The 18,753-nt window shown below is 38.5% G+C and overlaps 1 protein-coding gene across 4 annotated transcripts in view; it reads right to left on the bottom strand.

Annotated features, from left to right (window-relative positions):
• LOC126293354 (uncharacterized) overlaps positions 1-18,753 on the bottom strand; it is a 220,065-nt gene that overhangs the window by 162,906 nt on the left and 38,406 nt on the right. For all 4 annotated transcript variants that reach the window (XM_049986555.1, XM_049986554.1, XM_049986556.1 and 1 more), the window contains one exon: positions 2,622-2,766. In XM_049986555.1, the coding sequence (XP_049842512.1) occupies positions 2,622-2,766 (145 nt within the window). The remainder of the gene's footprint in view (positions 1-2,621; positions 2,767-18,753) is intronic.

Below are 18,753 nucleotides of genomic sequence, written 5' to 3'. Positions count from 1 at the left end.
CTGAGGAACTTATCTCACTTATGATTATATCATAGTTTTTTATCATCATTCACAAATTGATTAAGTCATTAATTAGGATTTTTGCACAACTTATCATAATTTTCAATATGGTGCTTGTACTTGTAAATGAGGTATTCACAATGTGGATGCAAAAAATGGTTGCATGAATTCTTCTAATTTCCTAAACCACCATATATTTCATAAACTGAGCTACTTCAATGCCTACAGTCCATCCTTAGTAGCAAAATCTAGCCTAGCCTTTTCTGAAATTATTATATATTTTACAAAATCACAATATGTTCATACACTCATCTTTAAATAGTTGGCCATCACACAAAATACCAAAATACTTAGTCTGCAGTCTGGAAGTAAGTACATACCACCTGTGAATAACTTCATTGTGAGAATTCCGGTAATACAAGTATGGTTCAAAAAGTTCTTAGAATGGAATATAAAAAAAGTACTTATATCACTGAAACTTTTTTTTATTTTTCAATGTATTCTCCTTGAAGATTAATGCACTTGGTCCATCGATGTTCCAGTGCCTTAATCCCATCTCAAAAATGAGTTTCCCCCAGGCCTGCAAAACAGTTGTCAACTCTGATTATCAATTCTTTGTCTGAACTGAATCTTCTTGATGGGAGATGACTTCCTTCCTTGCTAATCCTGGCCTTTTTTCCCATATCTTTTGTTGCAATTTGTCCAGGAGATTATCAAGGTATTTTCTAGTAATTGCTTGCCCAGTGGGAAGATAATCTACATACAGAATCCCCTTCGCATCCCAGAACACTGATGCCACGACCTTCCCCACTAAAAGAATTGTCTTTGCTTTCTTTGATGGCAGAGAATCAGCATGTTTCTACTGCTTTGACTGTTGTTTTGTCTCTGGGGTATAGTAGTGCACCCAACTTTCATCTGTGGTCACAAACGTATGCAAAAAAACCTTGTTCGTTTCTCCTAAAACGGGCTGAACATTGTTCTCATATGTCCATTCTTGTGAGTTTTTGATACAGCATCAAGAGCCACAGCACCAATCTTGCAACTTTCAATCAGTGATCCTCCATGACCGTTTTGTGCACTTTTGCAATAATTTCTGGAGTAGTGACACGTCTTGGCTGACAAGAGTGGTCTAATGTGATACAAGATCTGATATGTGCTTAAAATGGAGCTGGAGGGGGAATCTGTAAAACAACATAATTCACTTTACTTGACAAAAAGTTCCCTAGATTCCACCATAAAAAAAAATTGTGACATTACCACAAGGCAATGATGTGACGCAGTATGACATCCAAACAACTGAGTGGTCTGCTCCTTCTCTGAAACATAATGAACTCAGATTGATACTTATTTGCACTAGAAAATCAGATTTTGCCAATTGTGTCATTTTACAACCCATTATAAAAACATGACCTTTATTCAAAATGGTGCACTGCAATATTTTGGAATCGGTATTGGTTGGGTTGCCGTAGTCCTCATGAGTGGCCAGCATAGTGCCCTGTTCTAATGTCATGTGACTTCTTCTTGTGGGGAAAAGCAAAGGAGGATGTTTGTCAGACCAACCACATACTGTGGTCAATTTGGAAGCTCACATACGGTATGTTCTTACCGATGAACCATAAGGGCTTCTTTTGAAAGTTGGTTGAGAACATTCCCAAATGACTGAGAAAACTGATGGCATACGCTTATTTTCTTCCCACCATGTACGTGTTGACTTCATTAATGCACGTTGTCTTGCTAGAACTCATGATATTTCATACACAGCTTACTGTCTCATGCTTAACAAATCTAGCCTATTTTTGGCACTAGCAGATCATTTCCGTTTGTTTGAAATAGTTCAATATGAATCACTGTAATATTAAGAAATTTGCTGCAAGCCTGTTTTGGTCTGTTCAAATACCAACTAAGTTGTGTCTGGTGTGCCCCAGTCTGAGCCCTTGTTTAATATGTGTGAGGCAGTAATAAACATCACAGCTTTTGAACAGTCTGTAAAGTTACTGGAAGGTACCAGCAGACCGAATACAGAAACATGTGGGACTTAAATTTTTGTGTGGCCCATTCTCTATCCAGTTTTATTTCTTGGCGCAGTTTGTCAGTGTGACCCTCTGTTTCTGTTAATAACATAATACTACACTTGTGCCACAAAATTTTTATTTCCTTTGTAGAATTTTGGTGTACATGTAACCAGATGACTTAGTAAGGTTATAGAATATTTCTACAGGATTGTTTTTACTGGCGGGACTTCTTTCATGAGGTTATAAATGGGTTTCTGTGCAGAGCATCCTTTATGAAAGCCAAATTGACAGGAAGATAACAAATTTTCCCTCATCTATCTTCACTTTTAAATAAATGGCAGTTGGTATTGTGAATAAGGTCTACCAGAGTAAATCTAATGCATATCTAAATGAAGCCACTTGTTACTTTTCTGATTTAAGTTATTAGCTTAGCTAGGTTACTGGCTTACCTTCTTAAAGTAATGCACAGCTCCTTAGTGCAGATTAATCAAACTGATTAACCAGTTGTGATCTATCAGAAAAAAGGCACTGACTATATCACAATTACAAGTTGGATCAATGGAACAAAAAATAAATAAAATCAGAATGTTATTAACACACGTAGTATACCTTCAAGCCAGCCCCATTTATTACATCATTCAGCAGCCTTGGAATGACATCCCAAAGCACAAAAGGATTGTAGGGTGCCTCGGTTTGTCCAGATTTTTTTGACCAGGTTATATCTTCTTGTTGCTTATTGGTAGTTTTCGTGTTCCTGGTGGGGAAAATCAGAAATAGTTTAATTTTAATGCAATATATTCTTAGTAGAGTTACAACATTATGAGAAGGAAAGTTGCTGCTCACCATATAAAGGAGATGCTGAGTCGCACACAGGCACAACAAAAAGACTCTCACAATTATAGCTTTCAGCCATTAAGGCCTTCTACAACAACAACAACAACAACAACACACACACACACACACACACACACACACACACACACACACACACACACAACTATATGCGCAAACGCGACTCACACACATGTGTGTAGTCTCAGGCAACTGAAACCACACTGCGAGCAGCATCACCAGTGCATGATGAGAGTGATAACTGGGTGGGGGTAAGGAGGAGGCTGGGCAGGGAGGGGGAGGGATAGTATGGGGAGTGTGATGGACAATGAAGTGCTGCAGGTTAGACGGAGTGCAAAGGAGAGGTGAGGAGAGGGGTGGGGAGGAGGGGGAACTGGCGGGAAAGGAGAGAAATAAAAAGAACGGGTGTGGTGGTGGAATGACAGCTGCATAGAGCTGGAGTGGGAACAGGGAAGGAGCTGAATGGGTGAGGACATTGACTAACGAAGGCTGATGTCAGGAGAGTAACAGGACCATAGGATGTGTTGCAGGGAAAGTTCCCACTTGTGCATTTCAGAAAATCTGGTGTTGGTGGGAAGGATCCATATGGCACAGTCTGTGAAGCAGTAATTGAAATGAAGGATATCATATTTGGTAGCATGTTCAGCAACAGGATGGTCCACTTGTTTCTTAGTCACAGTTTGTTGGTGGCCTTTCATGCAGATAGACAGCTTGTTGGTTGTCATCCCACATAGAATGCAGCACAGTGGTTTCAGCTTAGCTTGTAGACCACACGATTGGTTTCACAGGTAGCCCTGCCGTTGATGGGATAGGTGATGTTAGTGACCAGACTGGAGTAGGTGGTGGTGGGAGGATGTATGGGACAAGTCTTGTATCTAGGTCTAATACAGGGGTATGAGCCAAGAGATAAGGGTTGGGAGGATGGATGAGTATATTGAGTAGGTTCGGCAGATAGTGGATTACCACTGTGGGAGGGGTGGGAAGGATAGTGGTCAGGACATTTCTCATTTCAGGACACAAAAATGGGTAATCAAAACCCTGGCAGAGAATGTAATTCATAGATTTAAATGGCAATCCTGGGTGGTACTAAGTTACATAGGGAATACTCCTCTGTGGCTGGACAGTGGGACTTTGGGAAGTGGTGGGAGACTGGAAAGATAAGACATGGGGGATTTGTTTTTGTACAAGGTAGGGAGGATAGTATGGTTAGTGGAAGGATATAAAGGACATTTAATATGTTAGGCATGACTATCAGAGTCCTTTTACTCCATTGAAGAATATTTAAATCTATGAAGTGTGTTATGTAAATATTTATATGTATGAAGCGCATTATTTGTAACCTCATAGAAATCACTTTCACCTGAATACATACAATACAACTTGCCCATTCCTTATGCATAAATTGTTTTTGTAGACAACAGGACCAATAAAAATACTACACAACATAATCAATGACATTAAAACAGTATCCAGGATACTCTCTACCGGTGAACCGCTGACTCTTTAAAGAAATGAGCTCCCATGTATAAAACAGCTGCAGACATCTGACTGCTTTACAAATGACTTCATGTGTTTAATATTTGCCTTGAAGCATGCAAGCAAGAAAAAAAATTAAGAAAGTTTTGAAATGTTGCTCAACCTCATCAGTCTATAAGTGCACATACGCGCACCTTCGTTCGTAAGCTTGTGTCGCTGTTTGTTGCACATTTTGTGCTTTCAAATGACGCCATTTTGAGCGCTCTTGTAGCAGTACTTCGTGAGCTACACGCATCAGAAGGTTGTTGTGAAAGAAGATGGTGGCCCAACAGCGTCGTAATGACAGTAAGTAAATAATAAATAAAGCTATACATATTTATCTTCATTGTACTGAGTGATGAGTGAAGTTGGAAGACTGGAGAATTATCTTAAACGCAGCAAATGTGTGTTATTTCAATTTTCCTGTGCAGTAAATGATGATGTTTTCATGGTACAAGTCTGTGTACCTTGGTTCTTGGTGTGTACTTTTAGGATAGATCTCTACTTCATAATGTACTGGTTTTTTTTCCAGCTCAAGTGCTAACTGATGAAGAGTTATCATGCATACTGAATGAAAGTGATGCAGAATGTTCACATTCTGACTCTTAGGGTGACTTATTTGCTGAAATGAATCAACAGCCTATGATTTCTGACTCCGAATGTGATGCTAATGACGAAATTCAGTCTCAAAACATTGAAGATGTAACGAATGGTGGTGTTAAAAAGTCCACAAGAGGTTTGCAATGGAGAGCTACTTGGTTAGTATCGCTATTCATTTTGAAGAACAGTATTTTTCTTTGTTTGTTTCTTTACTTGCAACAAAAATGTGTAAAGTGTCACACCAAATTTTCTTAAAAATGTTGGTTTGGTGCCAATCCATAATTTGTTCATTTCCATTTCAGCATGCCTGAGATGGGCCCATCTCTGGATGACAAACTTTCATGGAATACTTTCCAGGTGAACTTTGGGGGCTTGTGGCGTATCAGACAAACCTGAAATCTGTTCAGACTAGTTCACTTAGTTTGAAAACAACAGCATCAGAAATTTTGCGTTGTTGGGATTGAAATTATCATGGGGACTTTCAAGATACCACAAGCAAAAATGTATCGGTCCAGGCTTCTCCACTTTTCTCTCATTACTGAGTCAATGCCCTGGGATAGATATTACAAACTTAGAAGTAATCTGCATTTTGTTGATAACCTAAGTACTCGAGACCCTAATAATAAACAGTGGAAAATTCAGCCACTTGTTGCAGTGAGAAAACAATACATACCATTGCCCAGAAATGCACATTTGCATATTGATGAACAAATGATTCCTTTTTCTGGGAGATGTGGTTTCACTCAGTAAGTTCCTTCTAAGCCTAATCCACTGGGGTTAAAAAATTTTGTTCTTGCTGCTAATGATGGACTGCTCCTGGATTTCTGTATTTATGTTGGGTATGGTACTGTACCAGAAGATGATTTGAAGACCCTGAGTTTGGGAGGAGCTGTTGTCAAATTATTGTCAGTAACTGTTCCTCAAGATGGCTCTTATGTAATTTACGCCAGATAGATTCTTTACAAGTGTTACATGTGCAGAAATGTTGTTGGAGAAGAACATTTTCCTGATAGGAACAGTTACGAGAAATAGAATTGGCTCAGCTGCTTCAAAATTGATCTATGATAAGTGCCTAAAAAGAGGTGAATGGAATGAGATTGTAAGGGCAGATGGCAAACTCCGTGTTGTCAAATGGAAAGACAATAAATGTGTGACATTACTTTCCTCTTGAGCTGGTAGCAATCCTGTGAGCACATGTAACAGATGGTCCAAAAAAGATGGGCAGAAGATTGATGTCCCCTGCCCAGCTGTAGTACAAGCATACAATCAAATGATGGGAGGTATAGATTTGTGTGACAGGTTGCTAGCTTATTACTGAAGTTCTATTTGATTTGGTGGTTGTAAACTGTTGGTTGATGTACAGAAGAGCTTGTGTGATTGCAGATTTGAATAAAAAGTATCAGATGCTTTCGATTGCTTTTCGACTACATCTAGCCACGTCACTTATAAAATCTCAGGAAGTGTGTAATATCAGTAAGCAGCCACTGATGAAGAAAGTTCCACAGATGAGGAACAGTTTACACCAATACCAAAATACAGGAAAGTTGTAAGTCAACCAGTTTGTGAATTAAGGTATGATCAAGTAGGGCATTTTCCTGTATTTTGTGATGAGAAGTTTGCATCAAAATGCAGACTTGAAGGTTGGAAATCGAGGACAAGAGTTAAATGCACCAAATGTCAAATGTATTTGTGTGTGATGAAAAACAATTATTTCTTGACATATCATTCAAAACAATCTGTAAGTAATATAAAGTTGTGAAATATGTATTGTAAAATTTCTTATTGTAAATAAAATATGCAGATTGTAGAAATACAACATATTGTAATTAATCTTACCTTGAAATACAGTAGGTTCCCATACGAAAATTTGAGAAATATGTCTATGATTGAAACCCGAGGTACACAAATGTGTACCATCAGTTTTAAAAAAATGAAAATTTTCTAAATTGCAAAACACAACAATCTGGTGCCTATGCAACCAAATAAACAGAAAATTACTGGCATTTTCAAAATTTTTAATTGGACTTGACACTGGGTCTGAAGAGGTTAAAGTTTGTTGGAAGTCGCTAAATGCTCTCATTATGAAACAGCACTCCGTTTAAAGAAAACTCTGGCTTTTCAAGTGTATCACTGTCTATGGCATCATATCTCTTGAACTGTGTGCCATACAAAGATATAATATTTCAGGTACATTCAGTGATATATGTAGATACTGTATGTAAGGTATGTTGCAAATAGACTTAGCAGTAGAGAAGTAATAAATTAAAACATCATGCCTGATGCTGAAGTTTGATGGTATGAACAGCATAAATGAAGTAAATGTTACACTTCTTTCCTTTCATCATTTTCTGGGGAGTTTCAGTGATAAAGAGTATTGCAAAGCTTCAAAATTATGTGTAAAATTTGTTGGAAGTTTCCAGGAGCTCGCATTCCCAAAAACTGAAAGAATGAAGTCCCGCATATTTGTACGTCATCAGTTATGCTGCCTCAGGACAAACTTGCATTTTCTAACTATAATACTTATCTTCCTGTGCTAAATTTTAAACATATATCTTAGTGAGTAGATTATGAGAGCATTTTAAATTTTAATATTCGATCAATAATCATGAGAAATACTGAAAATAGAATTATTTTTGCCCCTGGAAACCATTAAATAGGCAACCTGCAACTGTCACTGGGTTCCGGGTTGCAGGATGGTAGCTTAGTAATATAGACTGACAGCATCTGATACTGTCATCAGATAAAGTATTAACTACATCCGTTTTATAACAAAATACTGAAGAATGTTGAGCCTAAAACAAATTATCAATGATTTTCACGTATTGCACTTCATCCTTTAATCCTTGCAGGAAGTTTCACTTTGGCAAATAACACAAAGGTCCCCGGCAACACCTCTAAGACCCCTCTGGCAGTACTACCTGACAGAAAATCGCCAGTAAAGTCTCGACTAACTATAATTTTTCAATTATACGAATTCGTGATGTCCATTTTTTTTGGACATGCCCGAAAGAACAGACACCATGTGGAATCCATATATATTATATAAACTGATGGTGGAGTGGGGAAGGGGATAGGAAAGGAAAGAAACTATTGATGTCAGCTGCATTGGGACTTTATGAAGAGTCAGTGGTGGAATGAAAATGTGTGCCAGACCAGGGTTCGAATGCACTATTTCCCACTTACCAGGCAGATGTGTTAACCTCTTCGCTATCTGGATACAGTGTTTGCCGCAATTTTGTGGCCTATTTTTTCACACCTTCTGGCCAACACACATCCCCACCTAGCACCACCTATCCCCAGTACCCAGCCATGTCCTCCATGCTCACCACTTTGAGATTCCCTCAGGAGGTTGAATCTATCTGTGCATCCACACTGAAGGTGGTGGACTCATTGCCCATCAAGGCAAATCAGTTGTATGAATGCATGGTGTCTGTTCTTTTGGACATGTCCAAAAGAACAGACAGTACATGGAACCTGCAGTTGTAAAACATATTACGTACATTGAAAGTGGAGGGGGTGGGGGTCAAAGGAAAGGAAAGGAAAGGACTGCATCGGGACTTTCTGCGGAGTCAACAACGATGGATGAAAATGTGTGCTGGACTGAGATTTGGTTCTGGGATCTCCTGCTTCCTAGACAGTTGCATTAACCACTGTGCCACCCAGACACAGAGTTTATCACAACTGCACGGACTATCTCAGCATGCCCTTTCCACCCCCTTTACCTTCAATTTACATAATATGTATCACAGCTGCATATTCTGCACAGTCTCTTTTCTTTTAGACGTTTCTGAAAGAACAAATACCATCCATTCATATAATTGATTTGTCTCAATAGGCAATAAATCCAACACCTTCAGTGTGGATGTACAGATACGTTCAACCTCCTGTGGGAATCTCAAAAGTAGTGAGCATGGAGCACATGGACAGGGATTGTGAGTAAGTGCACTAGGTGGAAATGTGGCTCAGCTGGGAGGCATACTGAGATAGGCCGTGCAACTTTGATAAACACTCTGTCTGGGTGGGGTAGTGGATAATTCAACTGCTAGTAAGTGGAACATCCTGGGTTCGAAACCCAGTCTGGCACACATTTTCACAAATCACCACTGTCTTCGCATAAAGTCCCGAGGCAGCTGACATTGGTAGTTCCTTTCCTTTCTCCTCCATCCACCTTCAATTTACACAAAATGATTTTTCAGTTACACTTGCAGACCCTTATTAAAATTTTCTGTAACTGAGGGACCAAGCCTAAAGGTACTTCCTGTCAGTACTCTGTAGACTGTTGACACTACAAGCTTGTGTGTTTCCCAATCCCCTGATCCACTGCTGTGGTACAATATTCAAAAAGCATTCCAATACAGTATTCCTGAACCTGAAGGGCCTCCCATTTTTATACTTATAGCCACCTCCTTTGCTTCTTATTGGTGATATAGTAGTACTATATTATCTTGTATCCATTAACATTAACCTGCTCAATTTCAGTGATTTCCATATGATGTTTTGATATGCACAACTAGTGTGATTAAAGTCCATCTATCCTGCCATTTCCACGAATCTATGAGACAATGTCATCCTTTTTATTTCTGAAGCTTCTGATATTTTGATGCAAGTCACCAAATACATTTTGTTTAACATCCTTGGCTTTTTCCAAAAGGCAGTATTCACTGTATTAGTAGTTGCTTCAACTGTAACTATATTTATTCTCAGGCTTTCTTTTGGTCAAATATACTCTGATAAAATCCTAGTGAACACAGTGGAAATCACTGGGCTACAATGGATACTGCTCTGCTCAGAACTGGCAGTTAGCCATGCAAGTAGCCTCTTACCAGAATGTACTATGTCAGTGGTATCCAATGGGAAATCAAAGCACCACACACAATCACTTCCAAGTTATTTCTACAAGGTCTTATTATGGGTCTTATTACGACTCTCTGTAGTTGCTTAAAGAAGTTTCAGACATATCCTTTTGGTGTCCTATAAACTGACAGACCCCCCTCCCCCATGAATTGTGGAACTTGCTGTTGGTGGGGTGGATTTTGTGCCTCAGTGATACAGATAGTTGTATCATAGATACAACCACAACAGAGGGCAGACAAATGTGTGGTTCCTGAAGAGGGTAGCAGCCTTTTCAGTTGTTGCAGGGGCAACAGTCTGGATGATTGGCTGAAGTGGTGTTGTAACAACAACCAAAATGAGTTTGTTGTGCTGGTACCGTGAACAGCTGAAAGGAAAGAGGAATACAGCTATAATTTTTCCTGGAAAATGCAGCTCTGCTGTAGGGCATGGAGAGCTGCATCAAGCCGATATTCAGACTGAAGGCTACAACCACATCATCAACAACAAGAACAACAACAAACTGGCAGAATCACTATATAATATATTTTCAGGTCTGCTGTGTTGCTTTACTAGATTTGAATACGAATGTTCTCAACAGAAGTGACATGCTTTCACGTGTCTGATAGCAATTTGTCTGCACACAAAAGCTAGATGGTTTATTTTAGAGCCGAGATAGTTATCAAGTCAAACAATACAAGATCAGCACATGGTGTTTCTTCCCTTATTCTGAGTTATGCCAAGTACAAGTGGATGTACAGGGTGACACAGAAAAATAGGAACATTTCCACAATCCAATAAAACTAGAACTGATGAAGGAAAGAAATTGCATTCATAGTAATTGAAACCTTAAAACTTTGCCATTTACGGAACACTGATGGCATTTATAATTTTTTTTTTTTTTTAATTACAGCCTTTAGACGGCATCCTACTGCATGAATACATTCATGAAATCTGCTGTTGAGATTCCTCATTGACCACTGCAACATCTCAGCTGGGATACTGTGAATTGCATCCCAAATTCTATGTTTTATCTCATCCAGGGTTCTTGGTCGAGTCATGTAGACTTTGCTCTTGAGGTAGCCCCACAAGAAAAAATCACAAATGGGTAAATTTGGTGATATAGGTGGCCAAGTAATGTTACTGAATCATGAGATCACACGGTTAACAAACAATTCTCACACATATGCCATTGATTGCCATGCACTGTGTGATGTTGCTCCATCCTGTTGAACGTTTGGAAAGTTGTTCAATGCAGGAGTAATGAAAGTTTGTTAACATCTCCACATAATGATCGGCATTGACAGTTATTGTGTCTCTCTGTTCATTTGCGAAAAAATATGGTCTGATAATCCCATATGATGAAACACCACACCATACTGTCACTTTACTAATGTGTAAAGGACACTCATGAACATCATTAGGATATGTGTTTGCCCAGTAACAGTAGTTCTGTTTATTCACATAACCTGTGAGATGAAAATGTGCCTCATCTGACATCCAAAACTTGTTTAAAAAGTCATCATCATTGTTTATTTTTGTTATCATTTGTTGACATAATCCTAATTGTAACCGGTAATTGTTGGTTGTCCTTCAATTGTTGTACCATCTGTAGTTTGTGCGGATGAAATTTTAAATCGAGATGAAGAATTCTGTGAACACTCTCCAGGGACATTCCAGCCACTGCTGCCTGCTTACGAACTGAACGCAGACCAGACTTGCGTACAACATCAGTGTTCGCTGGAGAATGCACACTTCTTGGTAGGACACTTCTTGGTAGTCCTGTTGGTTTCTTCTTGAGAGCAGATCCAGTCTCTTCAAAGTTATTAATCCAACATTACCACATATTTCAATGGAATGTAATCATAATATCCTAAATTATAAAAACTCCCTCTGTGCTGCTACCAAACTATCATTGTTTTTATAATACATTTTTATGGCCAACACACACTGTTGTCTGTTCCACAGATCCATCATTACCGAAATGGCAGACTGTTTACTCGCTAACTGCAATGAACCCTCAGTGCTGCCATCTGCCCATGGCTGCCACTACTCATTTCAAACATTCCCGTTTTCTGTGTCACCCTGCATCTTGAACAGACAGGGAGTTAAAGCCATTTTTCAGGCAACTAAGAAAATCAGAGATGTTGTACCCTGAGAACAATAATAATGGACTCAGAGTCTCAGGTATTTACAACATGCTATGTGAGTGTGGTAGAAGTTGTGTGTGACTTATCACAGAGATAAACCAAAGTTAATCGAATGTACTTGAATTAAATCAGATGAAGGTGATGAAGTAGATTAGGAAGTGAAATACTTGAAGTAATAGATGAATTCTGCAAGGAGATTATAAAATGCAGGCTTGCAAGAGCAAGGAAAGCATTTCGAAAAAGATAAGTGTGGACCTGGCATATAAATTCAAGTGTTAGGAACTTTTTTCTAACTGTGTTTTTCTGGAGCAAATCCTTGTACATAACTGAAATACAACAACAAATATGATGAAGCCTTCTCAGGTTACACAGGCCAACGATGGAAAACCTTTTTGCTGAAAATACCTTATGCTTATGTTTTTTACGGTGGGAAATCCAAATATGATACTTAAAAAACTGCATCACCCACCATTTATTCACATTTTACAGTTAAATTTATTAAATTAAGTTATTTTTTAAAGAATTTAAGAGCTTTTATATAGTTAAAATAATTTGAAACGGAGGTGTAATGAATGTATGTGACATTGGTAGCACTGCTGAAAAACATTTGCTGGCAAGAAAGGTCGATTCTATTTTTGTGTTAACAGATAGTGTTTTTTTTACTGTCAACCTAAACTCATTTTCCCATTTCCTGTACATGTGCTCAGTACAATGTCTAATCGTGGTTGTAAAAACTCTACTGACAGTTTTTGTTATATTTGTGGTGAATTTGTGATTAAAAAACACCAAATAAACATTACAGACTTTGTGAAAAAGATTTATCTTTCATACTTTGGATCTAAACTTGGTGATCAAGATCAATCTTGGGCACCGCATAAGGTTTGTAATGTGTGTGTTGAAGATATGAGAAAATGATCCAAAAAGGAGAAAAAAACCTTCAGATTTGCTGTTCCTAAGATATGGAGGGAGCCAAGAAATCATTCTGACGATTGCTACTTTAGCAGTGTTGATATTACTGGTCATAATTCGAAAAACAAGACGGTAATAAGCTACCCCAACTTTCCGTCCACCATCCGACCAGTAGGACATGGTGTAGATTTGCTGGTTCCTGAACCACCAGATGATTTAAACACTATTCCAACAGAAGTATTTTCTGATGTACAATCTGATTTAGATGAAGCAGATGATAGCAGATGATGATGAATTCCATTGTAATACAGAAAGTCTAGAGCCCAAATTGTTTACTCATACTGAGATTAATGATTTGGTTAGGGATCTGAGCCTAACGAAAGAAAAAACTGAATTTCTTGTCTCTAGATTAAAATAAAAGAACTTAATGGCAGTTGAAACCAGCATTTACATGTATACAAAGAGAGAGCAGCAATTTTCCAAGCTTTTTCAACAAGAAGGTGGTTTAGTGTACTGCTCAGACATTCCCAGTCTAATGAATGGTTTTGGTATTGAATACAAAGGAAGACTGGAGGTGTTTATTGATTCATCCAAAACTTGGTTCAAATGGCTCTGAGCACTATGGGACTCAACTGCTATGGTCATCAGTTCCCTAGAACTTAGAACTACTTAAACCTAACTAACCTAAGGACATCACACACATCCATGCCCGAGGCAGGATTCGAACCTGCGACCGTAGCAGTCGCACGGTTCTGGACTGCGCGCCTAGAACCGTGAGGCCACCACGGCCGGCCCATCCAAAACTAGTTTAAAGGCTGTTTTATTACACAATGGTAACATGTATGCATCTATACCTTTTGGACATTCTGAACATATGAAAGAAAGCTATGAGAACCTAGAAATAGTGCTAAATAAAATAGGCTTCTCTGCTCATGGTTGGATGATATGTGGTGATCTGAAAGTAACATGCATGCTCCTTGGTCAGCAAGGTGGCTTTACCAAATTTCCATGTTTCTTGTGTGAATGGAACAGTAGGGCCAGGGATCAAACAGTGCAGAAAGAACTGGCCTGTGAGGGAGTCTTTACAACTTGGTGAGAAGAACATTCTATGCAAAAACTTTGTAGACCCAAAAAACTTACTCCTACCACCTCTACACATAAAGTTAGGTCTAATGAAACAGCTTGAAAACGCTTTGCCTAAAGATGGACCATGTTTTAAGTATCTCTGCCAAAAGTTTTGACAACTTTCAGAAGCTGAACTAAAGGAAGGCATCTTTGTTAGACCTGACATTAGAAAATTGATGTTTGATGTTAACTCTGAATCCATAATGAGCTTAAATGAGAATGAAGCATGGGTATAATTCAACCAAAAAATTCTCAATTTGGCAATGGAAAGAAGTAAAAATTTTGGAGTGAGGCAAAAGCTAGAATACAGTGAGCAGGTCGAAATAGATGCAGGCTACAGTAATTATGCAAAGATGAAGAGACTTGCACAGGATATGTGGAGATAAGCATCAGACTAGTCTTCAATCTCAAGAGCACAGCAATAACAAAGAATTTTTTTAAAAAATCTCCATAGGAGTTGTATTTTTGATATCTTGTGTATGCAGTATTTGCCACAGTTTAATGTTTCCATGATAGGTTGAGTGTGGCATTGTCTACGTGTCTTGTCACCACTAGTTCTTGTGCACAATCCATGGAAAGAGGAAAAATTTTTGGAGTGAGGCAAAGGTTAGAATACAGTGAGCAGGTCGAAATAGATACAGGCTACAGTGATTATGCAGAGATGAAGAGACTTGCACAGGATATGTGGACTGGGAGCCTAAGGAAATGTTATAGAAGTGAGGACTTTAGACCTGTAAGATGTGATGAGAAATCAGCCACAAGCACATTAGTGTATGTATGCATTTAGACAGCTCCTGTTGACTAATGTTACACATCCACTGCTTTATTATTTCAGTAATCTCCATTTTATAATCAGGTCTATCTATTATAGTGATCTTATGTATTCAATTTGATGACTGGTTTGGTGCAACCCACCGTGTCAGTCCATCCAGTACAAGAGTCTTTATTGCTGCATAGCTATCATAACATACATCTTTTTGAACCAGCTTAGTCAAGCTTTGGTCTCTCTCCACAAATTTACAAATTGACTGTTACCTGGTTCCTCAAGATGTGTCCCATCGACTGATACTTTCTTACAGCCAAGATGTGCCATAAATTTCTAGCCTGCCCAATTCATTTCACTATATTCTTATTATTAGGTTGGTACATAAGTTTAGCATTTTCCCATAAGTTTAATAAACACAACATATACATCTAACAGAGACTTTAATCAACAGCACACATTCTCCTTTACTATTTACAACAATCTGCCAATGCTGGGGAAAATGTTCAATTCTGTGACTTTAGAAATCACATAATTTTGAGGTGAAGAACTTGGGGAGCCATGCTTGGAGTGCATTTTCATCTGGAAAGGAAGTTCCTTGAAGGCTGTTACTATGGTACAGTATAGGAGCGGTTGGTGTTGTTCACAAGCCAACTGATACTGAGCAAATAGAGTTGCACATGTGGCCTCCTGCTGATTTTTGTGGTTTTTAGCTCAGAACACATGGTACCCATGCACCTGATTTTTTAACCTTCCTCCATAGCATGCAAATATTGTACAACGGCGGAATGATTACAGTTCATCACATTTGCCAATTCTCGAGTATGTTGATTGACATGGATCATTGTGGATTAATTCACTTAAACAGTCTTAAAAGGTATTCTTGAATGTTGAGAGTCTCTAATGTCAGAGTGATCCTCCTTAAAATGAGAAAACAATTTTTTTGCTATGTTCTGTCTGATGACATTATACTCATGCATGGCGCAAATATTTGTGGCTGCCTCTGTTGCTGTTGATCCTCTATTGAACTCAAACAGAGAAATATGTTGGAAATGTTCCAACTTCTCCACTTGGTACTCCATTTTCTAGTATAGACAACTCCACTCACTATATCTAAATTACAAAATAACAATATGGAAACTCAAACAGCAACAGCAAACTACAAATAAAAAATGACAGTCAATAAAAGAATTAGGATAGAAATATGCAAAACAAAAAACTATTAACTTATGCACAAACCTAATAGTTATTCAATCTAACCATCTAATCTTTAGGTTTCTTGTGTAGCACTACATTTCAAAAGCACAAATACTCTTCTTGTCTGAACTGCTTATTGTTCACATTTCATCCCCAAACAACACTACACTCCAGACACACACCTTCATAAAAGGTTTCCTAATAGTTAATTTTTTTTTTTTTTCAATTTTCCCACTTCGGCCATAGTCATTTATTTTGCTGCTCAAATAGCAAAACTCATTTACTACTTTTAGTGCTTCATTTTCTAAACCAACTCTCTTGGTATCATGTGATTTAATAGGAATTATTACATTCTTCTTAAGTCTGAGGGTATTTGAGTTATCTTATTCAACTTGCATACCACATGGAATAGCCTTGTCACCGTATGTTCACTCATCGACCTGAATATCTCTGAGAGAATGTCGTGTACCCAGGTGCATTGTTTCAACTTTCAGCACTCTTTCACTTTCTTCTCACAGCATCATATCTCCCATACTTCCTGTACTTCCTCTTCCCTTTCCATCAAATTATTTTCAATTTAGTTTTCCTTGAGTAGTCCCTCTATGTATTCCTTCTTCTTTGCCAGTTTCCTTTCTTTGGTTAGTACTGGCTCGCCATGTCAGTTCCTAATATTCATGCAGAAGTTTCTCTTTTATAAAAAGGCCTTTAATTTTCCTACAGGTCTTTCACAGAAATGTCTCTTTAATTTTCCTATAGACAGCAGCTATCTTCTCCAATGCCGCATCTGTTATACTAGCTACAAGCACTTGTACATCACCATTACTCTGAAACATAGCTCTTCTATTATGAGCTCTTTGCTATTAAGAACAATCTACAGAATACAGTAAACAAACCAGAAAACATTCCTCTGTTGTCATCCATGGACACAAAATATAGTAAACATCTGTTAGTGTTGTTACTATAAACTATATTGGCAGTTCTGGGGTAAGTGATAAGTTTTTGATATGCTTTTAAAATTTTAGTTTTACCTTTGCACTGATCAGCATAATGGAAGCTCCTCATTCCATTATCGCACACTCCCTTTAGCAATGGCTCATAAGTGCAGGTCATATGTAGTGGCAAGCAGATTACATTACAAGCTCTGTTGCTCCATAGTAACAGAATAATTTGTTCTAAGTTGCTTACAGCATTCTGTAGGTTGTTTGTAATAGCAACAAGCTTGCAGTAGATGATATGCATTTCACAATAATGAAGATGAACAAGTGTTCATATCTTCAAGGTGTGCATTTTAGAGCCCATGTTTACTGGATACCCTTTTCTTGTTTTGAACCACACTAAAACAACTCAAAATTTGGAGTACTTTTTAATACCCTGTATATACCAAAGGAAAATTAAATCATAAAAAGTAATAAATTATGAGGCATAATTGCTGGCAAGTACTTACTTACAGGAGGTAAATGTGTAGTACTGCTGACAGACATAGATAAAAGCCAAAGTGAGACACTTTCGAGTTTTGTTGACTAATAGTTCATTCCCCACAGAAGAGAGGGGGTTAGGTTTGGAAAGGTTAAAAGGAAAGGCAGGTGAATCAGTTCCTGGGATGACAGGCAGCCACCTGTGGTGGGATGAGGGACGACAAATCCCTTAAGTCACCCTGATCCTCACTGCAGTTAAATCCCTCCCCTCCAGTGATCCAAGTGAGCAACCCTTCCTTTTAATCTTACCAAAGCTAACCCTCTCTCTTCACTGGGTACTGAACTATTTGTTAAGAAAACTTGTAAGTGCCCACTTTGACATCTACATGTGTCTATCAGCAGTATCAACATTTCGCCTCCTGAAAGTCTGTATTTGCCAAAAATTCTGTCACACAATTTATGTATCGTACAGACAGTGGTAAGTCAAAACATTATAACAGCAAACTGGTCAACTATCTATGTGCCACTTCCATCAGCATATATGGAAAATGGTCAAAGGATGGTGAAATCGTGAGTAAGTGACCCGGAGACGAACATCAACACATCTTCGCAGAATGCGTAGGTCAGAGACCCTGTATAATAGGATAGGTTGTGACCTATGGCAAATCTGGTGACAGAGTACAATGCTGTTTCAGGTACGAATGTTTCAGAGTGCAAGATTCAGTGTATGGTGTTGAAGACGGGATTCCGCAACAGATGACCTCTACATGATTCCGTGTCGACCCAATAATACTGCAAACTATGACTGTAGTGAATGTGACATTTACAATGTTGGGCTATGAATTGATAGAAATGTATTGCCCACTCAGATGAATCATGTTTCTTGTTACACCAGGTCAACAATTGTAACCAGATATACCATCATCGAGGAGAAAGGCTGCTCAAAATGTGCACTCTGCCATGGATGCAATCTAATGGGGGCAGTATTATGCTATGGTGGACATTCACCTGGGTGGTAATAATTGAACACAGCATTGCAGTAATTAAATGTACAGCGGTAGTAACTGAATGGACAGTGACAGCCACATACTATGTGAACATTATTGCCGAACACCTGCATCTCTCTGTGCTCTGTGTAGGGAGCATCAATACTGTTTAGCCCCTAGCTGAGCAGACGACATGGTAAGAGTTGGCACAAAAGTGGTGGTCAGGGATCATTTGTGGGCAGGACAATGTGAAAAGGGAGAGCTATTTCTACAACAGAACCCTTCATACAAACACTCTCCACACAAATTTGTAAGCTACAGCTAGTGAGTCTGCAAATCATTGTATTAACAGGTAATGCCAGTACAATCAATACTTTGACAAGTCAACTCTTTTTATTA

The sequence above is a fragment of the Schistocerca gregaria genome, chromosome 10 (assembly GCF_023897955.1).
Source record: "Schistocerca gregaria isolate iqSchGreg1 chromosome 10, iqSchGreg1.2, whole genome shotgun sequence".
In the NCBI taxonomy this organism is placed as follows: Eukaryota; Metazoa; Arthropoda; class Insecta; order Orthoptera; family Acrididae; genus Schistocerca; species Schistocerca gregaria.
Note: the sequence above shows the minus strand (reverse complement) of the source record. Positions and strands in the feature narration are given on the sequence as shown.